The 27,131-nt window shown below is 51.1% G+C and overlaps 1 protein-coding gene across 2 annotated transcripts in view; it reads right to left on the bottom strand.

Annotated features, from left to right (window-relative positions):
- ATL1 (atlastin GTPase 1) overlaps positions 1-5,378 on the bottom strand; it is a 43,555-nt gene extending 38,177 nt beyond the window's left edge. For both annotated transcript variants that reach the window (XR_014466259.1, XM_083166904.1), the window contains exon 1: positions 5,248-5,378. Coding sequence is in view for 1 of the 2 variants with exons in the window: in XM_083166904.1 (XP_083023030.1) it covers positions 5,248-5,281 (34 nt within the window). In the remaining variant the exon portion in view is untranslated. The remainder of the gene's footprint in view (positions 1-5,247) is intronic.
- Between the last annotated feature and the right edge of the window lie 21,753 nt (positions 5,379-27,131).

The raw sequence follows: 27,131 nt of genomic DNA, 5'->3' as shown, positions 1-27,131 counted from the left end.
TTATATAGCGCAGCAGATTCCGTTACAGCGTCTTATATAGTATCTTATTTTTTTAGTTTTTTCTTTTCATATGTAACATGCAAACACATGTTAGCCACGCCCCCAATTCATTACCGGGGTAGGGGGGCGCGAAATATGCCCTTGCTCCGGGCTCCATGGCACCTAGCTACACCGCTGCTAGTGTCCCTCAAAGGGGGAGAGTCCCAGCTTTTGGAATATACCCTCAGCAAAACTCCAAGTCAGACAGAACCTGAAATATCTGACTGGGAAGAGCAATTAACAGGCTTGGATGGGGACCACTGCTTTGAAGTCAGATATCTCTGGTTCCCAAGGGCCGATTTTTACAATTCTTGTACCCATGGAAAGAGGGGAGCCTCAGCTTTCAGACTCCTGGGGGGGTTTCTGGGTACTCAGAAACCCCCCCTGCGTGCGCTACTGCCTCCTGCATTCTGCAGGAGACGCCCTGACATAGCAGCAATCTCCCTCTCTCCCTCACTAGTCTAGCAATCTCCCTCAAGTCACCTAGACCACATTACACTGTTACATTTTTGGGGAAAAAAGGAATGAGCGATAGATACATTTACATTGAATCATCAGCACCATTTCCCAGTACTTTACCAAGTATACTGTAGTATCTCTTACTAACTGCTTTGGGGCTCATCTACATTTGGATATATGTAATTTAAGAACGATTCCTCTCAGATGTAGCAGTGCACACCCACGCTTCTAGGTGCCACGTTCACAATCTATTTTCACAATCTCTCCATATATGGAACTAGCCACGCCCTGTGGGTGGAGAGTGACACGCCCGCTCAATGGGGGTGCTTTGCGAAATTCAACTACCAACTATAATCTCCCTGAAACTAATTATCAAAAGTAGTCAAGTATGAATAAATGTATATATGGCGATACATGCAATCTGTGTTCCAGCATGCCCTGTGAGACCTGGCTTGCAGTGTCTCACAGCTGTCGATGAACTACACATCCCAGCATGCCTTGCATCAGTTTGCATGGCTAAATAGAAAAACTAATGCAAGGCATGCTGGGATGTGTAGTTCATGAACAGCTGGAGGACTGCTAATTACCCACCCCTGCCCTAGAGACTGAGAGCCACAGACTGCGTTCCCTATCTAATCAGTCTAAGCTGCACTATTGACGAGTTCATGGTTTGTGGTCCAGAATGATGTTGGGAATTACAGCTTCCTGACTGTTCGAAAGCTCCATATAACACATATTATAAGGAGAACCATATTCCCTGTGCACCCATATATGTTCTACCACACGGACAACCAAACCGTCTTGTCACCATTGTAAAGCCGACCGCATTATAGTCACAGTGTACATACAGGTAACTAGCGTATGATTGATGAACAAAATAAGCATTTGATATTTAGAAGTATAATTACCGAGGGGAACGGATATAAAGAACGACAGTGAATGGGGTCCCTGACACCACACGGTTACGTTATTATCCGGTATAGTGTATTTAGTATAATTATAGCACTGATATTACCCATTGGCCGCTGACAGTATCAAATACATTCGTTTAGTAATTCGGGGTACAGGAGGTGTTTGCATTCGCTTTAAATAGAATGCATTATTATAGTTGTACATTACCGGGATTTCTATATATATATATATATATATATATATATAAATACAAACCATAGCAGATGGAATATCTGCAGTACCAAAGACCCACCCTATACGTCACACAAATGGATTTTCCACACACGAATGTCACAGGACTATAATTACTTCACATTACTATACATGGAAGAACAATGGGCACTGAGTTGAGGCGACGGGGTTAGAACACGACGTGATCTGGGCAGCCAATACCCTCAGTATACATTATATGGGCTGATGCAGTGGGAGCACTAGGTCAGAGCGTGTGGCCTGGGTTGGGTAGATCTGGGTAATGCTGCCTGCACCTGGAGAGGTGGTATGGGGGAAGGGAGAGACATTTCATTGTATACTCAGTGCAGTGCGGGGAAACTGCTTGTGATTGGCTGTTTGGGAATACCTCGCTGATGCTGATTGGTACTTTTGTAGGAAGGGCAGTCACATCAATAGGCCAGGCAGTCGGTGGGGTAAGCACCAGTCACGGAGAACAGGTGTCGAACACATCTGCTTAGGGAAGGCCATCGTTGCCTTTGCCATCGATGGTTGCCATCAATGGCAAAAGTGCAACAGGCCATCGATGGTGTATAATTATGCAATGGATGACCATCAATGTTTTTACATATCGATGGTCATCCATTTGCTTTGAAAGATTGGCCTGTGGGCCAATCAAACTACGGGGGCGGGGCTTCGAGGGTGTTTTGGGTGTGGAGCTATGCTCCGTGTCCCGGCCCCTTAATGAAAAAAATAGAAACAAAACTATTCAGTTAAGCCTGACATCGATGGTGGGAAACCATCTGGTTCTCCCCCATCGATGTTAAAACTATTCGACATTGGCCATAAACCATCGATGATTTATAATCATCGATGGTTGATGGCCATCCGTTCATCTGCTAAGGGGATACATATGGCAGATGGGTCAGGATGTCAGCGGTGAGATGAATTGCAGAGGCTCCCCAATGAGCAGAATAGAGATATGGGGCCAAATTCTCTAAGCTTCAAAAGTGATAAAAGGGAGAGTGATAAACAGCCAGCCAATCAGCTCCTGTCTGACATTTTTCAAACACAGTCTGTGACATGGCAGGGAGGAGCTGATTGGCTGGCTGTTTATCACTCTCTATTTTATCACTTTTGAAGCTTAGAGAATCTGGCCTTTGACTGGTAGGTATACTAACCTTCGTCTCCGACCCCCATTACGCTGACCCCCCCCCCCCCCCTCTTCCACACCCTACCTGATGCCTGACCCTGATCCTTCCCCGCCCACACACAGAGCTCAGCCCTCCCCATTAGTGTCTGACCCTCCCCCCAGCAGACTAACCCTAACCCCCCTTTGGGGAACATGTACTAAGATGGGATGTTTCCCATAGCAACCAGTCAGATTATTTATTTATTACCTTCTAGGCCAGTGGTTCTCAACCTTGGTCCTCAGGAACCCCATACAGTGCATGTGTTCCAGGTTTCCACACAGAATCACAGGTGAAATAATTAGCTTTACCTGTGGATCTTTTAAAATGTGTCAGTGAATAATGTGTGCACCTGCCGGCCTGGAAAACGTGCACTGTTGGGGGTCCCGAGAACCAATGTTCTAGATCAGGCATGTCCAATGTTGGCCCTCCAGATGTTGTGAAACTACACATCTCAGCACGCCTTGCCACAGTTTTGCTATTAGAGAATGCTAAAACTATTGCAAAGCATGCTGGGATGTGTAGTTTCACAACATCTGGGGGGCCAACGTTGGACATGCCTAGATGATAATAGATAGTAAATGTAGCCCTTCGTCCTTAACCCAAAACCCCCCCTCTCTGGTGCTGGTGTTGCAGCCGCCGGTTGGGATTCCGACACCATGATTTTGACCACCCGCCGGCATGCTGACTGCATACCCTGTGCACCATTCATAGAGAAGGGGAGTGTACAAGGGGGGAGGTCCAGGGCTTCATAAGTGCTGGTCATGTGACATATGACCACGCCCCAGTTCTCTGTGACAGAATGATTGTACGTGTGCTTTATTATGCAGGCATAGATTACATTATGCTTTTGTGCGCGTGTTTAAGCAAACGTTTTTAATGTTCTTTGTCACATGTGAAATGCGCAGTTGTTTTTTTTTATTATTATTGATACCTAATAACGATTGTTGTTTTCTTGGAAAAAAAACCCCCAACAATCTGGAAATATGTGTATGACGCAGCGGTGGTTTCAAGGTAGACTTAAATTACATCTGCATCAGGGGTAATTCAGACCTGCTCACTAAGCTGCGTACACTTACCAATCCGCTCGCATGCGGCCGCACGGAGGAAAAAACATCCGATGGCCGCTCACCATCGAATGATTTCTCCTCTGATCATAAATAAAAGTGTGCCGGGACTTACTTTTATCCTGGTTGTTCTTGTGCGAATTCGAGCCAGGTGTTGATGTCATCTGCCCGCTCCAAGCAGGCAGGTGTCCACCCGGAGTTTCGATGGGCGCGCCCACCGTTTCTTTTTGTGGGCACGCCCATGAAACGATGAGTGGACCCAGCGACACCCCCCGCCCCCTCACCTGTCAGTCAAGTTGCAAAGGCATTTGCTCAGGGAGCCTGCGCATGTGCACGAGCGACTATCGGACACGGGGACGAATTCGGACCTGTGCGAATACTGATAGCCTGGCATAGAGTATGGCGCAATGTAATGGATATATGACGCCTGCTTGGGTGGTAAACACAGACCAGCCTTCCTTACCAGGCTAGCATCGATATCAGTGGGCATCAGTGAAGGCTGGGCAGGGTGGCATCGATATCACACGTACAACAGGACACAGTGTATTTATATTGGCAGGAGTCATAAGGTGGCATCTATAAAGTGGTAGGATGCAGCCATGACTACTGGCAGTAGGGCGCAGCGGTGATAACAGGGTAGTATGATGATATAACTGTCATAGGTGGCATGATGCAGGTGTGATGGCAGATGCGGAATGGACAACAGGTGTATACTTGGTGGCATGATACAGCAATGAAGGCAGGGATACATGGATTAAGCAAAGCAGGCTGGGTACAAAAGCATTGGCACAGGTAAGCCAGCATGGATATAGGTGGCAAGATTCAGAGCAGGTGGCACTTAACTTGGCACAGATTGCAGGTTAGCACTGGCGGTGGAACGGGAACAACGGTGACAGGGGTAATGATGCCAGTCGACCGTTACTGGCAAGGGTGCAGCATTGGCGACACAGATAGCAGGCTACCCACATTAATAATACAACGCCTGGCGTGGCATCACATAATCAAGTGCATCACTACAGTCAGTGGCTACTACAGAACCTCTTGGAATAATGACTCGCTGGAACCATCTAGCGCAGCGATGAAACACTGATTTATATCCTGTGCTCCTAAGATGTTCCGCAGCAGCTGAGGTCTTGCAGCCTATCCCGTCACAGAAATCGGTTCTCCTACACATGATGACACAGACCCTCATGCATTCCGTGCCCAGCATTATACGTTTGCACCACACAACAACACAATGCATTATATAGGGCAGAGTGACACACAGCAGGACACAATGGATTGTGTAGGGGCAGAGAACACATCCTAGAAATACAGTGAATCCCTGGTAAACTGGCTGGGAACCCCCTATGGGGTGAGAGGGGAATACTCACCCCAGCTGTTCCTCTCCTTACGGTTCCTGGCCATGGCTGGGTGAGGCTGTGGGCAGCAGGAGGGTGTGATGGGTCTGGTGATGGAGACTGCAGGATGAGAGATGCTGGGAGGAGGAGGAGGAGGAGGACCAGTGTCATGTGATCAGGAAAGCTCAGTGCAATAATGTACAGCATAAAGGGGAGAGTGCATACACTATAATAAACACAGTGTATGGATGGGATGTTTCTAAATGGAAATGCATAAGCTCTAAACATAAACCCAGATCGACGTTAAGGTTGATAATTAATTGTAATGTAATACACATGTGGATACGGTGAGAGGAAACAGCAGCACAGAACATCATGGTAATGTGGAACGTATACAGGTACATGCACAATACAGTGCAGGAACCCATAACAGCCAGTCTGGTGCAAGATGCACAAATCAATGTCCAAAGAAATCACAAAACCCTGGGTCCAGTGACCTGGGAATCCAACCCAGGACCCATTTACAGCATGGTCACAGATGGCAAGATCCGAACCATATCTGTGGACAGCTGTCTCTAAATGTCACGGCCGCGGTTAGGACGCGCCGCTCACCTGTTCATCTCCGGCGGCGGGTCCTGCGGGCCATCCGTCTGGGTGCAGGACGGGGAGCGCGGCGTCTAGGTCTTCCGGCCGCGACCATCCTCCTGGGGCCTGCGCCATGCGCATCCAGCATGAGAGCTAGACAAGGTTGTCTGTCTCCAGTCCGGGCGCCGCCATGTTGTTGTAGCCAGCCAATGGTTCAGAGCTCCAGTTCAACTCCTCCAATCAGGAACTGCCCTGGGGGATAAAGCAGAGCCCTCTGGGGCATACAGGCGCCAGTACTTTGTTGTCAATCCCTGGAGAGGGAGCTTCAGCCTGTGCTCCTGTCTTCGCCCTGTGATATCCCTGATCCCTGTCTTCGTTACCTGCAGTTCAACACCTGATACCTGGATACTTGCATTTGCATTCTGCTCCCAGCCCTTACAGCTTTACACCTGTTTCCTGGACTTTGCAAATTGCATTCTGCCTCCAGCCCTTTCAGGTTTGCTACAGTCTCCCAAACCTCTGCACCTGTTGCCAGCCCTGCGTGTCTGTTGTCTGTTGACACATCTTCACTCCTGCTGTCGACCAGCTGCACCTGTTGCCAGCCCTGCGTGTCTGTTGACACATCTTCACTCCTGCTGTCGACCAGCTGCACCTGTTGCCAGCCCTGCGTGTCTGTTGACACATCTTCACTCCTGCTGTCGACCAGCTGCACCTGTTACCAGCCCTGCGTGTCTGTTGACACATCTTCACTCCTGCTGTCGACCAGCTGCACCTGTTACCAGCCCTGCGTGTCTGTTGACACATCTTCACTCCTGCTGTCGACCAGCTGCACCTGTTACCAGCCCTGCGTGTCTGTTGACACATCTCCACTCCTGCTGTCGACCAGCTGCACCTGTTGCCAGCCCTGCGTGTCTGTTGACACATCTTCACTCCTGCTGTCGACCAGCTGCACCTGTTGCCAGCCCTGCGTGTCTGTTGACACATCTTCACTCCTGCTGTCGACCAGCTGCACCTGTTGCCAGCCCTGCGTGTCTGTTGACACATCTTCACTCCTGCTGTCGACCAGCTGCACCTGTTACCAGCCCTGCGTGTCTGTTGACACATCTTCACTCCTGCTGTCGACCAGCTGCACCTGTTACCAGCCCTGCGTGTCTGTTGACACATCTCCACTCCTGCTGTCGACCAGCTGCACCTGTTGCCAGCCCTGCGTGTCTGTTGACACATCTTCACTCCTGCTGTCGACCAGCTGCACCTGTTGCCAGCCCTGCGTGTCTGTTGACACATCTTCACTCCTGCTGTCGACCAGCTGCACCTGTTACCAGCCCTGCGTGTCTGTTGACACATCTTCACTCCTGCTGTCGACCAGCTGCACCTGTTGCCAGCCCTGCGTGTCTGTTGACACATCTCCACTCCTGCTGTCGACCAGCTGCACCTGTTGCCAGCCCTGCGTGTCTGTTGACACATCTTCACTCCTGCTGTCGACCAGCTGCACCTGTTACCAGCCCTGCGTGTCTGTTGACACATCTCCACTCCTGCTGTCGACCAGCTGCACCTGTTGCCAGCCCTGCGTGTCTGTTGACACATCTTCACTCCTGCTGTCGACCAGCTGCACCTGTTACCAGCCCTGCGTGTCTGTTGACACATCTCCACTCCTGCTGTCGACCAGCTGCACCTGTTGCCAGCCCTGCGTGTCTGTTGACACATCTTCACTCCTGCTGTCGACCAGCTGCACCTGTTGCCAGCCCTGCGTGTCTGTTGACACATCTTCACTCCTGCTGTCGACCAGCTGCACCTGTTACCAGCCCTGCGTGTCTGTTGACACATCTCCACTCCTGCTGTCGACCAGCTGCACCTGTTGCCAGCCCTGCGTGTCTGTTGACACATCTTCACTCCTGCTGTCGACCAGCTGCACCTGTTACCAGTCCTGCGTGTCTGTTGACACATCTTCACTCCTGCTGTCGACCAGCTGCACCTGTTACCAGCCCTGCGTGTCTGTTGACACATCTCCACTCCTGCTGTCGACCAGCTGCACCTGTTGCCAGCCCTGCGTGTCTGTTGACACATCTTCACTCCTGCTGTCGACCAGCTGCACCTGTTACCAGCCCTGCGTGTCTGTTGACACATCTTCACTCCTGCTGTCGACCAGCTGTACCTGTTACCAGCCCTGCGTGTCTGTTGACACATCTTCACTCCTGCTGTCGACCCGCTGTACCTGTCGTCAGTCCTGCGTGTCTGTTGACACACCATCACGTCTGCCTGTGGTCCAGTCGCACCTACTGCCAGTCTTCCGTGCCTGCGGACGCCTCACCATTCTGCTGTCTGCCTCCGCACCTACTGCCAGTCTTCCGTGCCTGCTGACGCCTCACCATCCTGCTGTATGCATCCGCATCTACTGCCAGCCTCCGTGCCCGCTGACGCTTCTCCATCCTGCTGTCTGCATCTGCACCTGCTGTCAGTCCTTCAGCTTCAGCTCGCTGACGCGGCTTCACCCTGCTGTCGGCATCTGCGTCTACTGCCAGTCATCGGAGGTCGCTGACTTCCGTCTCCTACTGCCCATTGTCGTCTGCTCCCACAGTCAGTCATTGTTTTCCCCAGTAAGCTAACAGAGACTCTGGGATCAATCCCATCATTCTGGACTTTCAGTTGTTACCCAGGTATTCCACTGGGTTTTCCAGCCTGCAGTATCATTTATGGTTTTGCCTTCTTATGTTGGTGCTACAATAAAGAGTTATATTAAACCTGCTGTTCTCCAGCCTCCTTCAAGCCGTAAACACCCAACCTCCAGGCCTCAGACAGATCCACAAGGTACCCCTAGCGTGACAGTAAGTACTGGCCCAATGGATCCGTCCGCCAGCCAGGAGTTCTTTCAAAATGTGGTCGCTCGGCTGCGAGCACTGGAGGAGTCCCAGCAGCAAGTGACTCAAGCACTCCAAGGCATATCTCAAAGGCAAGCCTCAAACCCTCCGTCACAGACTGTCTCCCCGTCTTTACGATTGTCTACCCCTTCTAAGTATAATGGTACCCCTCGTACCTGCCGGGGGTTTATCAATCAATGTGAAGTACATTTTTCCCTGCAACCAATGAACTTTCCTTCTGATCATGTTAAAGTGGCTTATATTGTCTCTTTATTATCGGATTCTGCATTGGATTGTGTCTCCCCACTCTGGGAAAGAAATGATCCTCTGCTCTCCAAGTACTCTGACTTTATTTCTCAATTCAGAAAAATTTTTGACGAACCGGGACGAGTATCCTCTGCCGCTTCAGAAATCCTGCGGATTCGTCAAGGCTCCCGCTCCGTTTCTCAATATGTTATCCACTTTCAAACTGTGGCATCTGAACTGAAATGGAACGAGGAAGCTCTAATTTCCACCTTCTTGGCAGGGTTATCTGAACGCATGAAGGACGAATTAGCCACCCGAGATCTTCCCACCTCGCTGGGTGAGGTCATATCGCTCTGCAATAGGTTGGACCTTCGTTTTCGGGAGCGTCAGTTAGAGAGATCCCGGCAAGAGCGAGGCAAGTCTATCTCCGTTTCTCCTCGCCCAGAGCCTTCTCTTCTTCCAAATTCTTCTGATGAGCCTATGCAGATCAATCATACTCGCCTAACTCCCGAAGAGCGCCAGAGAAGACGGCGACAGAATTTATGCTTGTATTGTGGGGATTCAGGTCATCTGTTAGCCAAATGTACCCGTCGTCCGTTAAAACTCCCGGTCCTAGTTGGTTGTGGAGAGACCAACTTAGGACGAGTAGAAACTTCCCCAATCAAGTCCGACTCTTTGCTGTCCATACAGGTGGTGTTACCCAATGGGTCACTCGCAGTATCTGCTTTACTGGACTCTGGGGCAGCCGCCAACTTCATTTCAGCCCAGTTTGTGTCCTATCATGGCCTGGACTCTCAGGAACTTTCGCAGCCACTCCAGTTATCTGCCGTAGATGGGAGTCTTATTCCTCAAGCCTCCATCACTCATCGGACTCTGCCCATCAAGATTCAAGTTGGGGCGTTGCATCAGGAAGAAATATCTTTTTTCATTATTCCTAAAGCGAACCACCCTGTAGTGTTGGGGTTTCCTTGGCTCCAGCAACATTCTCCGAAAATTAATTGGGGTACTATGGAGGTTCTGTCCTGGGGTACGAACTGCCGTCATACCTGTCTTCCCGAATTACTGCGTATCCAGTCCACCTCGCCTACGTCTCCTGATCTTCTTCCTCAAGCCTATCAAGCCTTCTCCGACGTCTTCTGTAAAGGTTCAGCCGACAAATTACCTCCGCATCGGCGCTGGGACTGTCCCATCGACCTTATTCCAGGTAAAATGCCTCCAAAGGGCCGAACCTATCCATTCTCTCTGCCAGAGACGGAAACCATAAGCCCAGTTCTAAGCCCTACAGTGTTTGCCAAGACTGCTGTAGTATCCATTCCTAGAGGAAAGACTTTTGTTGATACTGGACTCAGGTCATCTTTGCTACAGTGGGCACACTCCTCTCGTTTTTCTGGTCACTGTGGTATAAAGAAAACTTTAGAATTCATTAAAAGAGTGTACTGGTGGCCGTCCATGAAGAAAGATGTCACTGACTTCATAGCATCCTGTACCCAGTGTTCTCGTCACAAGTCTTCTCGTCAAGCCCCAGCTGGCCTTCTTCAACCATTATCCATACCCAAGTCTCCTCAGCCTCAGGCTCATCATGATGTTGCTTTTGAAATTAAAAAAATTGTGGACTCTAAAGTTCGTTCAGGGCAAGTCCAACATCTGGTAGACTGGAAAGGCTTCGGTCCAGAGGAACGATCCTGGGTGGATGCTGCTCGCGTCAATGCTCCCACTTTGGTCCGTAAGTTTCATCAACAATATCCAAGAAAACCATGGAAGTGTCCAGAGTCCACTTCAAAAGGGGGGGGTACTGTCACGGCCGCGGTTAGGACGCGCCGCTCACCAGTTCATCTCCGGCGGCGGGTCCTGCGGGCCATCCGTCTGGGTGCAGGACGGGGAGCGCGGCGTCTAGGTCTTCCGGCCGCGACCATCCTCCTGGGGCCTGCGGCATGCGCATCCAGCATGAGAGCTAGACAAGGTTGTCTGTCTCCAGTCCGGGCGCCGCCATGTTGTTGTAGCCAGCCAATGGTTCAGAGCTCCAGTTCAACTCCTCCAATCAGGATCTGCCCTGGGGGATAAAGCAGAGCCCTCTGGGGCATACAGGCGCCAGTACTTTGTTGTCAATCCCTGGAGAGGGAGCTTCAGCCTGTGCTCCTGTCTTCGCCCTGTGATATCCCTGATCCCTGTCTTCGTTACCTGCAGTTCAACACCTGATACCTGGATACTTGCATTTGCATTCTGCTCCCAGCCCTTACAGCTTTACACCTGTTTCCTGGACTTTGCAAATTGCATTCTGCCTCCAGCCCTTTCAGGTTTGCTACAGTCTCCCAAACCTCTGCACCTGTTGCCAGCCCTGCGTGTCTGTTGTCTGTTGACACATCTTCACTCCTGCTGTCGACCAGCTGCACCTGTTGCCAGCCCTGCGTGTCTGTTGACACATCTTCACTCCTGCTGTCGACCAGCTGCACCTGTTGCCAGCCCTGCGTGTCTGTTGACACATCTTCACTCCTGCTGTCGACCAGCTGCACCTGTTACCAGCCCTGCGTGTCTGTTGACACATCTTCACTCCTGCTGTCGACCAGCTGCACCTGTTACCAGCCCTGCGTGTCTGTTGACACATCTCCACTCCTGCTGTCGACCAGCTGCACCTGTTGCCAGCCCTGCGTGTCTGTTGACACATCTTCACTCCTGCTGTCGACCAGCTGCACCTGTTACCAGCCCTGCGTGTCTGTTGACACATCTTCACTCCTGCTGTCGACCAGCTGCACCTGTTACCAGCCCTGCGTGTCTGTTGACACATCTCCACTCCTGCTGTCGACCAGCTGCACCTGTTGCCAGCCCTGCGTGTCTGTTGACACATCTTCACTCCTGCTGTCGACCAGCTGCACCTGTTACCAGCCCTGCGTGTCTGTTGACACATCTTCACTCCTGCTGTCGACCAGCTGTACCTGTTACCAGCCCTGCGTGTCTGTTGACACATCTTCACTCCTGCTGTCGACCCGCTGTACCTGTCGTCAGTCCTGCGTGTCTGTTGACACACCATCACGTCTGCCTGTGGTCCAGTCGCACCTACTGCCAGTCTTCCATGCTGTCGACCAGCTGCACCTGTTACCAGCCCTGCGTGTCTGTTGACACATCTTCACTCCTGCTGTCGACCAGCTGTACCTGTTACCAGCCCTGCGTGTCTGTTGACACATCTTCACTCCTGCTGTCGACCCGCTGTACCTGTCGTCAGTCCTGCGTGTCTGTTGACACACCATCACGTCTGCCTGTGGTCCAGTCGCACCTACTGCCAGTCTTCCGTGCCTGCGGACGCCTCACCATTCTGCTGTCTGCCTCCGCACCTACTGCCAGTCTTCCGTGCCTGCTGACGCCTCACCATCCTGCTGTATGCATCCGCATCTACTGCCAGCCTCCGTGCCCGCTGACGCTTCTCCATCCTGCTGTCTGCATCTGCACCTGCTGTCAGTCCTTCAGCTCGCTGACGCGGCTTCACCCTGCTGTCGGCATCTGCGTCTACTGCCAGTCATCGGAGGTCGCTGACTTCCGTCTCCTACTGCCCATTGTCGTCTGCTCCCACAGTCAGTCATTGTTTTCCCCAGTAAGCTAACAGAGACTCTGGGATCAATCCCATCATTCTGGACTTTCAGTTGTTACCCAGGTATTCCACTGGGTTTTCCAGCCTGCAGTATCATTTATGGTTTTGCCTTCTTATGTTGGTGCTACAATAAAGAGTTATATTAAACCTGCTGTTCTCCAGCCTCCTTCAAGCCGTAAACACCCAACCTCCAGGCCTCAGACAGATCCACAAGGTACCCCTAGCGTGACACTAAAGAAGGGAGAGACTACAGCGTTCCCATATGGTCTGGACCTTTCTAGTTTTTACTTTACCCCTGCTTCGGTAGGCGGGCCCTGGATCGACAAAGTCTAGTACCCCGTTCTCACTGCAGGCAAATTCCCGGGTCTAGCATGTCGACCCGGGAATTTACCTTTTAACACGGGTTTTTCTGCAGTGTGAACGGGTCGCATACCCGGATCTAAAAAAAAACGGGTAAAACCCTTATTTTTACCCGTGTTTGAGATCCGGGTATGCAGACAGGGATTGACCCATTCACACTGCAGAAAAACACGTGTTAAAAGGCAAATTACCGGGTAGAACTTCTTCACCCGGGAATTTGCCTTGCAGTGAGAACGGGGGTCCGTCCCTGCAGTCCCCGACATTTTAATGCCGGGGAAAAGCCGTGTATTTCTGACTGGCAGTGAGAACACGGTATAGGTCAACCCCTACTAATGGTTGACATTGGTTGGTACCTAAGAATGCTCTTCCAGAGGAGGTTAGACCTCATCTGGAATTATATGTGCAATTCTGGTCCCCACACTACAGAAAGGACTTCGGGGCGACCAAACTGATAAAAGGGATGGAGTCATTAACCTATGACAAAAGATTAACCAAACTATGAATATTTACACTAGAAAAGAGGCTTTTAAGAGGAGACATAGGTCCTTATTCTGGTTCACTTGCAACTGTTACATCTGCCCCACCTGCACTGCACATGGTTTTGTCCATTTCAGAAGGAATTTGCCTTTGTGAGTGAACCAGAACAAGGGCCTAAATACATTTAAAATAAGGTTGGACAAACATTTACTGGAAAGAAACAAAAGGTTGAACTTGATGGACGTTCGTCTTTTTTTAACCTCAACAACTGTGCTACTATGTTTTTGTATGACATACCCTAGGTCAAGGGTAGCCAACTCCAGTCCTCAAGAGCTACCAACAGTTCACATTTTCCAGACAACCTAGCTGCTGCACAGGTGCATTTATCACTCACGAACACATTTTAAAAGATCCACAGGTGGAGCTAATTACTTTACTTGTGATTCTGTGAGGAGACCTGGAAAATGTTAACTGTTGGTAGCTCTTGAGGACTGGATTTGGCTACCCCAGCCCTAGGTGGACATCAACAGAAGGATGACACAAGCTTAAGGTCAATATGGAGATGGTTGACCATGTCCATGTCATACTAAACCTTCTGTCAATGTCGACCAAGGGTATGTTGACCATTTTTAGTTGTCAACCTAGTCTCTTTCGACCATTAGTGGGCAACCTAGTGACTGTTGACCTAGACATTGTCTATCATCCGTACCATAACCCACTGCTTCATTTGAGAAGTCTTTAATCTCTCCCTGCCAATCTCCGTGATGACAACTTGTGAGTGCAGATACCCTCCGGGACGAATCCCTAAGGATCTGGAGAAGGGGCAGTGAAGTCAGTACCTATGATCTGAGCTGTTTTTGCATCTAGAGGTGGTTATTTTTTGAATTTTTGAATTTGACTGAGGCTGCCAGGAAGATCCCGGCCTCCAGGATGGCCAAGGGCTGCAAGAGGAGGGGCGGTATCCGCGGCAGGGCCATCACCTGAAGATGGCTCCCGGGCGGAAATGCTGGGCTTGTTGCCCGGCAACAGGTTCCGGCATCGGGGGATGCCCGGGACACGCTTGGCGGCAGTGACGAGTGGCTGACGTCACACGCCAGAGGCTTCCTTAATTGGGCAGCACGGGTTTAAACGTCCAGGTGGCCTTCTCTCTGACGCCAGTTTTGTATCTCTTGCGATCAGCCGCTGTGGCTCGCTTCCAGCCCAGTCTCCAGGTCCCGGCCCCTGGCCTTCAAGCTTTAGAACCAGAGACAAATGTCATTCCATTCTGACATTTTCCCCTCTGTAGCCTTGTGTGCCTTTCCATCTGTGTGGAGTTACGTGGTCTCTCTAATACTTTTTCAGAGTTCTATTGTCCCGGCATTTGTAGTCTGTTGAGCACCTCGCCTCTTTTCAAAGTCCTGGTGGCACCGGAGTTGGGGCAGACCTAATTTGCCTCTCCAAATTAGTGGCTATTATAGGTGAAGTCTTAGCTCTGCAGGTGCCCATAGCCTCTGGGGAGATGAGCAGAGTCAGGGTTGGGATTGTGGCCGTCCTTATCAATACCCTTAACCGGGAGTCCTCTCAGGGTCATAACAAGTGAAGCAAGCAGCACAAGGATATTATAAGGGGAAGCCCGTGATGAATAGAATAGGTGGGGCCAGCGAACCCACAAATTGTATTGTTGGGCCTAGTGATGTGACAACTGTGCCCCGCCCCCAAAGTGCCAAGCAGTGTCTTCTCTCTGGGCTTCTCTCGGAGAGGAGATGTGAAGTCTGCTAACACTTGTTCTGTTGTGAGCAACATTGCATGCAAACATGAATTTAAGCCAAAATGCGGAACAGTCCTCCTTCCCCCCCAAAAAGGCCTGTCGTCGCCACCTGCCGGCTTTCAAATTGCGGTTGATTTTCTTTTCCAGGATGCGAACACAGTTTGAGCTTCGTGCATGTGTTCTGTGGTGGCTGTGCATGTGAAGAAGTAATACAAAAAAAAAGAGATTTTCGCACTTCAGTGATTGAATCCGAATCAGGTCCCAGGTGCATTATTTGTGCCAGCAAACCACAAGTTGCCGATTGGCCACCCTACTCACAACCCATTTCTAGAAGGAATAGATGGTGCCGTGGATAAACATGGTATGTTCACTCGGTCATGTGGTCCATGCTACATTCAGAAGATAGGAACTAGCCGTGACCATTACAAGGTAGTCTAGACATTGCTCCTGAGATGAATTGTGGTGATAAATAGGTTTATGCAGGAATAGGTTTGCCAAGCTCCAAAAGCTTAGGTGACAGGTTCCCTGATCTTATTGTATTGGTGTTGATTAGAAGTACACTACTAGTAGGGTAGGGTATGACTTGAGTTGGGTGTTTAGTAGTACGCTACTAGTTGGGTATGACCTGAGTTGGGTGTTTAGTAGTATGCTGCCAGTGGGGTATGACCTTGGTTGGCTGTTGAGTAATACGCTACTAGTGGGGTATGGCCTTTGTTGGTTGTTGAGTAGTACGCTACTAGTGGGGTATGACCTTTGTTGGTTGTTGAGTAGTACACTACTGGTGGGGTATGACCAGGGTTGGCTGTTGAGTAATACGCTACTAGTGGGGTATGGCCTTTGTTGGTTGTTGAGTAGTACGCTACTAGTGGGGTATGACCAGGGTTGGCTGTTGAGCAGTATACTAGTGGGGTATGACCTTGGTTGGCTGTTGAGTAATACGCTACTAGTGGGTATGATCTTTGTTGGTTGTTGAGTAGTATGCTACTAGTGGGGTATGACCTTTGTTGGTTGTTGAGTAGTACGCTCCTAGTGGGGTATGACTTTTGTTGGGTGTTGAGTAGTACTCTACTAGTGGGGTATGACCAGGTTGGCTGTTGAGTAGTACGCTACTAGTGGGGTATGACCTTGGTATGCAGATATGCGTATGTACAAACCCTGGGTGATTGCCACCAAGACATTCGTTCCATATTGGGTGTGGGGGTATGACCAGGTGTTTCATGGGTGTTTTGATGGTGATGCTGCAGCCAGCTATTGATAGTAACAAACTATGTGATGGACAATCATCGATATTTTTAACTATTGATGGTCATCTACTCTCTTTGACTGACTGGCCCCTGGGCCAATCATAACAAGTAGATGGGGCTTCAGGGTTGTCAGGGGGCGAAGCTATACTCTGTGTCCCTGCATGTGGAACCCCCCCCCCCCCACCTGTTTTTCTGTGCCACCGATGGAGGGAAATTAATTGTTCTCCCCATTGATGGCAAAAGTATTCGACAACTACCATAAACCATCAATGATTTTGAATCGTCGATGGTCAATGCTCGTGCCTAGGGTGTGCCCACAAAAATGGTGGGGGTGCCCATGAAAATGCTGGGAGCACAAGCGTGTCGATGTCTGCTTGGGGCGGGTGGCTGATGTCACACGATGTCAGTGCCTGCCCTGAATATGGTCATCTGCTGTTATGAATCTGCCTTTGTTGCTCTGTCCTGATGGGTGGCCAGTACCTGCATACACTAAGGCTCTGCCTTTAGTAGCCACTTTTGAAGGGGCAAATTAGGTCCACCCCAACTCTGGTGCCAACAGGTCTTAAGATGTGACAAGGTACTGGAAACAGTCAAAAGGTGAAAGTGACTAATAAGGGCCTGACTGGGGAAGGACACTAACTAACGGCTCCTGAGCCAAAACCTGGGAGATAAAGCTTTTAACTGAATAAGCAACCTTGTTGCAAACAAGGAGCTACCTAGTCGCAAACATAAGAAATAAAACACCACACTAAAGCACAATATAACACAACAAAATAGGCACAGTAAACCAAACCAAAAACTACCAGAAGTACTGAAATAAGAAATAATTCCACTGGGGTAAATGTCACCTAATGGCGCACAACCCGCAGCATACTCTGAACAACTCAGAGCACCCGCATGAAATAGTAAACCATAAGAATTACAAGATATAAGAATAAAATATGCCAATAAAAATGTAATGAAGGAACACCTGGACTCCACAAAGGAGCACTTATGGCTACCAGAACCGGAACCAGGAGAATGGCAAAAGTCCAGGAAAATATCCAGCCCAAAGCAGAGAGTATCTGCAGTGAAGGCCAGCAGGAAACAGTCAGGGAACCGGAATGAAGCGCAGGGAATGGCAGGTGTCCGCAGAAACAGGAACTATCACCGGCGGGGCTGTGTATCCCATAAAAGGGCTCCGGTGACCAATCACCTGGGAAAGGTCCAGTCCAGTCCCCCAAGCCTAATGCTGCCAGCTGTGGGAAGGCGCGTTGACTAGCATCCTTCATCGCCCCTGCAAACCGCCCTGGGCGGAAGCGGTGACCCAAGACGCCAAAGAATGTACAAAGCAACTGCTGGACGGGGAAGCACTGCTAAGCATCCCTGGTTTCCAAGCGACCAGCCCCAGGGACGCGAGCGCCAGAAGCAGGAGACGCTGGGCAGACCACGAGATCTGGGCCGCGGGTCAGATGACCCCGCCTCCTGTTACGCCTGCTAACATCTGCGCACAGAATAAAAGTCAGTCTAGACTGACCTTAATGAACAAAGGGAGGAAAAATCATTTGAGGTGAGCGACCATCGAATGTTTTCTCCTCCTTGCAGCCACATGTATATTCCACAATGATGTATAAACACAAGTAACTTGCAATAACTATCACAATAGAAAGAAAGCTGACAACAGCAGTCGGCAGTTCTGCTGTTGTTGTGCTAACTTTTCGACACTAGGTGGCGGCAGACTGTAAAGATTTTTTGCACCTCCTAAGATATGATAATGGCATGCTCTGCCCCTTCACTTCTAACTAATTGGATGAGGCCATGCCACATGTTACATGGGTGTTGAATATAACTCCTGAACTTTTGGCATCCATGATGGTTGAGGGCAAAGAGTCTGTTTTGCCCTTACTGTATATGACAGCTCCCAGCTATAACATCATGGTTGGGTATATATTTTATTTGATTATTTATTAATAGTTTCTTATATAGCGCAGCATATTCTGTTGCGCTTTACAAAAGGAGACAGTAATACAACAAACAGGGTATTTACAGACAGTCAAAAGGTATGAGGGCCCTGCTCGCAAGCTTAAAATATATATCCTCTTGAGTGAATGTTCTGGCTGACTGGACATACCATCTGAGTCGGGATGGCAGGGGGATCATGAAAGTAGGTAAGAGGACACACAAAGTGTACGCTCGCCACTAGGGATGTCCAATCTGGGGGCATTTTTTCAATCCTGGGATTCGGCATTGAAAAAAAAACCCGCTCAATCCAGGGATTGGCCTGCCTAATAACCCCACGCCCCCTCCTACACACACACACCGGCTGCCCCGCACATTTACATACATGGGTGGGCGGTGCGTCCCGGAGTTGGGCAGACAGCCATGCGGGCGGCATGACGTCTGACTACGTCACGCTGCACAGAGCCACACGCTGGGGTCGGGAACAGCCGGACAGTTGGTGCTCAGACTCTGCCGGCATTAGACTACGCATGTGCAATCTAATTCCAAAATCCTGGGATTGGAAACTGCAATATGGGATTGAAATGCTGGCAAATACCAGGATCCCACCGGTCCTGGCATTGGCCACCCTACTCGCCTCCCATTGCTAGAAGGAATAGATGGTGCCGAGGATAAACATGGTATATTCTCTCGGTCATATGGTTCATGCTACATTCAGAAGATAGGAACTAGCCGTGACCATAACATCATGGTGCTATACGGTCCCAGCTAAAGGTAGGTTGACCCCCAGTGGTCTAGACATTGCTCCTGAGATAAACTGTGGTGATAAATAGGTGTATGCAGGAATAGGTTTGCCAAGCTCCAAAAGCTTAGGTGGCAGATTCCCTGATCTTATTGGCTTGGTGTTGACCAGTGGTACCTACACTTCTGCATTGACCTGGGTTGGCTGTTGAGAAGCACACTACTAGTAGGGTATGACTTTTTTTGGGTGTTGAGTAGCACGCTACTAGAGGGGTATGACCAGGTTGTTCTGTTGATTAGGCTGTTGAGCAGTATGCTACTACTGGGGTATGACCAGGGTCGGCTGTTGAGCAGTATGCTACTACTGGGGTATGACCAGGGTCGGCTGTTGAGCAGTATGCTACTAGTGGGGTATGACCAGGGTAGGCTGTTGAGCAGTATGCTACTACTGGGGTATGACCAGGGTCGGCTGTTGAGCAGTATGCTACTAGTGGGGTATGACCAGGGTCGGCTGTTGAGCAGTATGCTACTAGTGGGGTATCACCAGGGTCGGCTGTTGAGTAGTATGCTACTAGTGGGGTATCACCAGGGTCGGCTGTTGAGCAGTATGCTACTACTGGGGTATCACCAGGGTCGGCTGTTGAGCAGTATGCTACTACTGGGGTATGACCAGGGTCGGCTGTTGAGCAGTATGCTACTAGTGGGGTATGACCAGGGTCGGCTGTTGAGCAGTATGCTACTAGTGGGGTATGACCAGGGTCGGCTGTTGAGCAGTATGCTACTACTGGGGTATCACCAGGGTCGGCTGTTGAGCAGTATGCTACTAGTGGGGTATCACCAGGGTCGGCTGTTGAGCAGTATGCTACTAGAGGGGTATCACCAGGGTCGGCTGTTGAGCAGTATGCTACTAGTGGGGTATGATCAGGGTCGGCTGTTGAGCAGTATGCTACTAGTGGGGTATCACCAGGGTCGGCTGTTGAGCAGTATGCTACTAGTGGGGTATGACCAGGGTCGGCTGTTGAGCAGTATGCTACTACTGGGGTATGACCAGGGTTGGCTGTTGAGCAGTATGCTACTAGTGGGGTATCACCAGGGTCGGCTGTTGAGCAGTATGCTACTAGTGGGGTATAATCAGGGTCGGCTGTTGAGCAGTATGCTACTACTGGGGTATGACCAGGGTCGGCTGCTGAGCAGTATGCTACTAGTGGGGTATCACCAGGGTCGGCTGTTGAGCAGTATGCTACTACTGGGGTATGACCAGGGTTGGCTGTTGAGCAGTATGCTACTAGTGGGGTATGACCAGGGTCGGCTGTTGAGCAGTATGCTACTAGTGGGGTATCACCAGGGTCAGCTGTTGAGCAGTATGCTACTAGTGGGGTATCACCAGGGTCAGCTGTTGAGCAGTATGCTACTACTGGGGTATCACCAGGGTTGGCTGTTTAGCAGTATGCTACTAGTGGGGTATCACCAGGGTCGGCTGTTGAGCAGTATGCTACTAGTGGGGTATGACCAGGGTCGGCTGTTGAGCAGTATGCTACTAGTGGGGTATCACCAGGGTCGGCTGTTGAGCAGTATGCTACTAGTGGGGTATGACCAGGGTCGGCTGTTGAGCAGTATGCTACTAGTGGGGTATGACCAGGGTCGGCTGTTGAGCAGTATGCTACTAGTGGGGTATCACCAGGGTCGGCTGTTGAGCAGTATGCTACTAGTGGGGTATGATCAGGGTCGGCTGTTGAGCAGTATGCTACTACTGGGGTATGACCAGGGTTGGCTGTTGAGCAGTATGCTACTAGTGGGGTATGACCAGGGTCGGCTGTTGAGCAGTATGCTACTAGTGGGGTATCACCAGGGTCAGCTGTTGAGCAGTATGCTACTACTGGGGTATCACCAGGGTCGGCTGTTTAGCAGTATGCTACTAGTGGGGTATCACCAGGGTCGGCTGTTGAGCAGTATGCTACTAGTGGGGTATGACCAGGGTCGGCTGTTGAGCAGTATGCTACTAGTGGGGTATCACCAGGGTCGGCTGTTGAGCAGTATGCTACTAGTGGGGTATGACCAGGGTCGGCTGTTGAGCAGTATGCTACTACTGGGGTATCACCAGGGTCGGCTGTTAAGCAGTATGCTACTAGTGGGGTATCACCAGGGTCGGCTGTTGAGCAGTATGCTACTAGTGGGGTATGACCAGGGTCGGCTGTTGAGCAGTATGCTACTAGTGGGGTATCACCAGGGTCAGCTGTTGAGCAGTATGCTACTAGTGGGGTATCACCAGGGTCGGCTGTTGAGCAGTATGCTACTAGTGGGGTATGATCAGAGTCGGCTGTTGAGCCGTATGCTACTAGTGGGGTATCACCAGGGTCGGCTGTTGAGCAGTATGCTACTAGTGGGGTATGATCAGGGTCGGCTGTTGAGCAGTATGCTACTAGTGGGGTATGACCAGGGTCGGCTGTTGAGCAGTATGCTACTAGTGGGGTATCACCAGGGTCGGCTGTTGAGCAGTATGCTACTAGTGGGGTATCACCAGGGTCGGCTGTTGAGCAGTATGCTACTAGTGGGGTATCACCAGGGTCGGCTGTTGAGCAGTATGCTACTAGTGGGGTATGACCAGGGTCGGCTGTTGAGCAGTATGCTACTAGTGGGGTATCACCAGGGTCAGCTGTTGAGCAGTATGCTACTAGTGGGGTATCACCAGGGTCGGCTGTTGAGCAGTATGCTACTAGTGGGGTATCTCCAGGGTCGGCTGTTGAGCAGTATGCTACTACTGGGGTATCACCAGGGTCGGCTGTTGAGCAGTATGCTACTACTGGGGTATGACCAGGGTCGGCTGTTGAGCAGTATGCTACTAGTGGGGTATGACCAGGGTCGGCTGTTGAGCAGTATGCTACTAGTGGGGTATGACCAGGGTCGGCTGTTGAGCAGTATGCTACTAGTGGGGTATGACCAGGGTCGGCTGTTGAGCAGTATGCTACTACTGGGGTATCACCAGGGTCGGCTGTTGAGCAGTATGCTATTAGTGGGGTATGACCAGGGTCGGCTGTTGAGCAGTATGCTACTACTGGGGTATCACCAGGGTCGGCTGTTGAGCAGTATGCTACTAGTGGGGTATCACCAGGGTCGGCTGTTGAGCAGTATGCTACTACTGGGGTATCACCAGGGTCGGCTGTTGAGCAGTAGGCTACTAGTGGGGTATCACCAGGGTCGGCTGTGAAGCAGTATGCTACTAGAGGGGTATCCCCAGGGTCGGCTGTTGAGCAGTATGCTACTAGTGGGGTATGACCAGGGTCGGCTGTTGAGCAGTATGCTACTACTGGGGTATCACCAGGGTCGGCTGTTGAGCAGTATGCTACTAGTGGGGTATCACCAGGGTCGGCTGTTGAGCCGTATGCTACTAGTGGGGTATGATCAGGGTCGGCTGTTGAGCAGTATGCTACTAGTGGGGTATGATCAGAGTCGGCTGTTGAGCCGTATGCTACTAGTGGGGTATGATCAGGGTCGGCTGTTGAGCCGTATGCTACTAGTGGGGTATCATCAGGGTCGGCTGTTGAGCAGTATGCTACTACTGGAGTATGACCAGGGTCGGCTGTTGAGCAGTATGCTACTAGTGGGGTATCACCAGGGTCGGCTGTTGAGCAGTATGCTACTACTGGGGTATCACCAGGGTCGGCTGTTGAGCAGTATGCTACTACTGGAGTATGACCAGGGTCGGCTGTTGAGCAGTATGCTACTAGTGGGGTATCACCAGGGTCGGCTGTTGAGCAGTATGCTACTACTGGGGTATCACCAGGGTCGGCTGTTGAGCAGTATGCTACTAGTGGGGTATGACCAGGGTCGGCTGTTGAGCAGTATGCTACTACTGGGGTATCACCAGGGTCGGCTGTTGAGCAGTATGCTACTAGTGGGGTATCACCAGGGTCGGCTGTTGAGCAGTATGCTACTAGTGGGGTATGACCAGGGTCGGCTGTTGAGCAGTATGCTACTAGTGGGGTATGACCAGGGTCGGCTGTTGAGCAGTATGCTACTACTGGGGTATCACCAGGGTCGGCTGTTGAGCAGTATGCTACTACTGGGGTATGATCAGGGTCGGCTGTTGAGCAGTATGCTACTACTGGGGTATGACCAGGGTTGGCTGTCTAGCAGTATGCTACTAGTGGGGTATCGCCAGGGTCGGCTGTTGAGCAGTATGCTACTAGTGGGGTATGACCAGGGTCGGCTGTTGAGCAGTATGCTACTAGTGGGGTATGATCAGGGTCGGCTGTTGAGCAGTATGCTACTAGTGGGGTATCACCAGGGTCGGCTGTTGAGCCGTATGCTACTAGTGGGGTATGATCAGAGTCGGCTGTTGAGCCGTATGCTACTAGTGGGGTATGATCAGAGTCGGCTGTTGAGCAGTATGCTACTAGTGGGGTATAATCAGGGTCGGCTGTTGAGCAGTATGCTACTACTGGGGTATGACCAGGGTCGGCTGTTGAGCAGTATGCTACTACTGGGGTATGACCAGGGTCGGCTGTTGAGCAGTATGCTACTAGTGGGGTATCACCAGGGTCGGCTGTTGAGCAGTATGCTACTACTGGGGTATCACCAGGGTCGGCTGTTGAGCAGTATGCTACTAGTGGGGTATCACCAGGGTCGGCTGTTGAGCAGTATGCTACTAGTGGGGTATGACCAGGGTCGGCTGTTGAGCAGTATGCTACTAGTGGGGTATCACCAGGGTCGGCTGTTGAGCAGTATGCTACTAGTGGGGTATGACCAGGGTCGGCTGTTGAGCAGTATGCTACTACTGGGGTATGACTAGGGTCGGCTGTTGAGCAGTATGCTACTACTGGGGTATGATCAGGGTCGGCTGTTGAGCAGTATGCTACTAGTGGGGTATGATCAGGGTCGGCTGTTGAGCAGTATGCTACTAGTGGGGTATGACCAGGGTCGGCTGTTGAGCAGTATGCTACTACTGGGGTATGACCAGGGTCGGCTGTTGAGCAGTATGCTACTAGTGGGGTATCACCAGGGTCGGCTGTTGAGCAGTATGCTACTACTGGGGTATGACCAGGGTCGGCTGTTGAGCAGTATGCTACTAGTGGGGTATGATCAGGGTCGGCTGTTGAGCAGTATGCTACTAGTGGGGTATGACCAGGGTCGGCTGTTGAGCAGTATGCTACTACTGGGGTATGACCAGGGTCGGCTGTTGAGCAGTATGCTACTAGTGGGGTATGACCAGGGTCGGCTGTTGAGCAGTATGCTACTACTGGGGTATGACCAGGGTCGGCTGTTGAGCAGTATGCTACTAGTGGGGTATCACCAGGGTCGGCTGTTGAGCAGTATGCTACTAGTGGGGTATCACCAGGGTCGGCTATTGAGCAGAATGCTACTAGTGGGGTATCACCAGGGTCGGCTGTTGAGCAGTATGCTACTAGTGGGGTATCACCAGGGTCGGCTGTTGAGCAGTATGCTACTAGTGGGGTATGAATAGGGTCGGCTGTTGAGCAGTATGCTACTAGTGGGGTATCACCAGGGTCGGCTGTTGAGCAGTATTCTACTACTGGGGTATGACCAGGGTCGGCTGTTGAGCAGTATGCTACTAGTGGGGTATGACCAGGGTCGGCTGTTGAGCAGTATGCTACTAGTGGGGTATGATCAGGGTCGGCTGTTGAGCAGTATGCTACTAGTGGGGTATGATCAGGGTCGGCTGTTGAGCAGTATGCTACTAGTAGGGTATCACCAGGGTCGGCTGTTGAGCAGTATGCTACTAGTGGGGCATCACCAGGGTCGGCTGTTGAGCAGTATGCTACTAGTGGGGAATGACCAGGGTCGGCTGTTGAGCAGTATGCTACTAGTGGGGTATCACCAGGGTCGGCTGTTGAGCAGTATGCTACTAGTGGGGTATCACCAGGGTCGGCTGTTGAGCAGTATGCTACTAGTGGGGTATGACCAGGGTCGGCTGTTGAGCAGTATGCTACTAGTGGGGTATGACCAGGGTCGGCTATTGAGCAGAATGCTACTACTGGGGTATGACCAGGGTCGGCTGTTGAGCAGTATGCTACTAGTGGGGTATCACCAGGGTCGGCTGTTGAGCAGTATGCTACTACTGGGGTATGACCAGGGTTGGCTGTTGAGCAGTATGCTACTAGTGGGGTATGACCAGGGTCGGCTGTTGAGCAGTATGCTACTAGTGGGGTATCACCAGGGTCGGCTGTTGAGCAGTATGCTACTAGTGGGGTATGATCAGGGTCAGCTGTTGAGCAGTATGCTACTAGTAGGGTATCACCAGGGTCAGCTGTTGAGCAGTATGCTACTAGTGGGGTATGACCAGGGTCGGCTGTTGAGCAGTATGCTACTACTGGGGTATGACCAGGGTCGGCTGTTGAGCAGTATGCTACTACTGGGGTATGACCAGGGTCGGCTGTTGAGCAGTATGCTACTAGTGGGGTATGATCAGGGTCGGCTGTTGAGCAGTATGCTACTAGTGGGGTATGACCAGGGTCGGCTGTTGAGCAGTATGCTACTACTGGGGTATGACCAGGGTCGGCTGTTGAGCAGTATGCTACTAGTGGGGTATCACCAGGGTCGGCTGTTGAGCAGTATGCTACTACTGGGGTATGACCAGGGTCGGCTGTTGAGCAGTATGCTACTAGTGGGGTATGATCAGGGTTGGCTGTTGAGCAGTATGCTACTAGTGGGGTATGACCAGGGTCGGCTGTTGAGCAGTATGCTACTACTGGGGTATGACCAGGGTCGGCTGTTGAGCAGTATGCTACTAGTGGGGTATGACCAGGGTCGGCTGTTGAGCAGTATGCTACTACTGGGGTATGACCAGGGTCGGCTGTTGAGCAGTATGCTACTAGTGGGGTATCACCAGGGTCGGCTGTTGAGCAGTATGCTACTAGTGGGGTATCACCAGGGTCGGCTATTGAGCAGAATGCTACTAGTGGGGTATCACCAGGGTCGGCTGTTGAGCAGTATGCTACTAGTGGGGTATCACCAGGGTCGGCTGTTGAGCAGTATGCTACTAGTGGGGTATGACCAGGGTCGGCTGTTGAGCAGTATGCTACTAGTGGGGTATCACCAGGGTCGGCTGTTGAGCAGTATTCTACTACTGGGGTATGACCAGGGTCGGCTGTTGAGCAGTATGCTACTAGTGGGGTATGACCAGGGTCGGCTGTTGAGCAGTATGCTACTAGTGGGGTATCACCAGGGTCGGCTGTTGAGCAGTATGCTACTAGTGGGGTATCACCAGGGTCGGCTGTTGAGCAGTATGCTACTAGTGGGGTATGACCAGGGTCGGCTGTTGAGCAGTATGCTACTAGTGGGGTATGACCAGGGTTGACTGTTGAGCAGAATGCTACTACTGGGGTATGACCAGGGTCGGCTGTTGAGCAGTATGCTACTAGTGGGGTATGACCAGGGTTGACTGTTGAGCAGAATGCTACTACTGGGGTATGACCAGGGTCGGCTGTTGAGCAGTATGCTACTAGTGGGGTATCACCAGGGTCGGCTGTTGAGCAGTATGCTACTACTGGGGTATGACCAGGGTTGGCTGTTGAGCAGTATGCTACTAGTGGGGTATGACCAGGGTCGGCTGTTGAGCAGTATGCTACTAGTGGGGTATCACCAGGGTCGGCTGTTGACCAGTATGCTACTAGTGGGGTATGATCAGGGTCGGCTGTTGAGCAGTATGCTACTAGTAGGGTATCACCAGGGTCAGCTGTTGAGCAGTATGCTACTAGTGGGGTATCACCAGGGTCAGCTGTTGAGCAGTATGCTACTAGTGGGGTATCACCAGGGTCAGCTGTTCAGCAGTATGCTACTAGTGGGGTATCACCAGGGTCGGCTGTTGAGCAGTATGCTACTACTGGGGTATCACCAGGGTCGGCTGTTAAGCAGTATGCTACTAGTGGGGTATCACCAGGGTCGGCTGTTGAGCAGTATGCTACTAGTGGGGTATGACCAGGGTCGGCTGTTGAGCAGTATGCTACTAGTGGGGTATCACCAGGGTCAGCTGTTGAGCAGTATGCTACTAGTGGGGTATCACCAGGGTCGGCTGTTGAGCAGTATGCTACTAGTGGGGTATCACCAGGGTCGGCTGTTGAGCAGTATGCTACTACTGGGGTATCCCCAGGGTCGGCTGTTGAGCAGTATGCTACTAGTGGGGTATC

Source organism: Crinia signifera, chromosome 12 (assembly GCF_055691185.1).
Source record: "Crinia signifera chromosome 12, ASM5569118v1, whole genome shotgun sequence".
Lineage (NCBI taxonomy): Eukaryota > Metazoa > Chordata > Amphibia > Anura > Myobatrachidae > Crinia > Crinia signifera.
The sequence above is the reverse complement of the archived record's forward strand: the minus strand, read 5'-3'. Positions and strand labels throughout refer to the sequence as shown.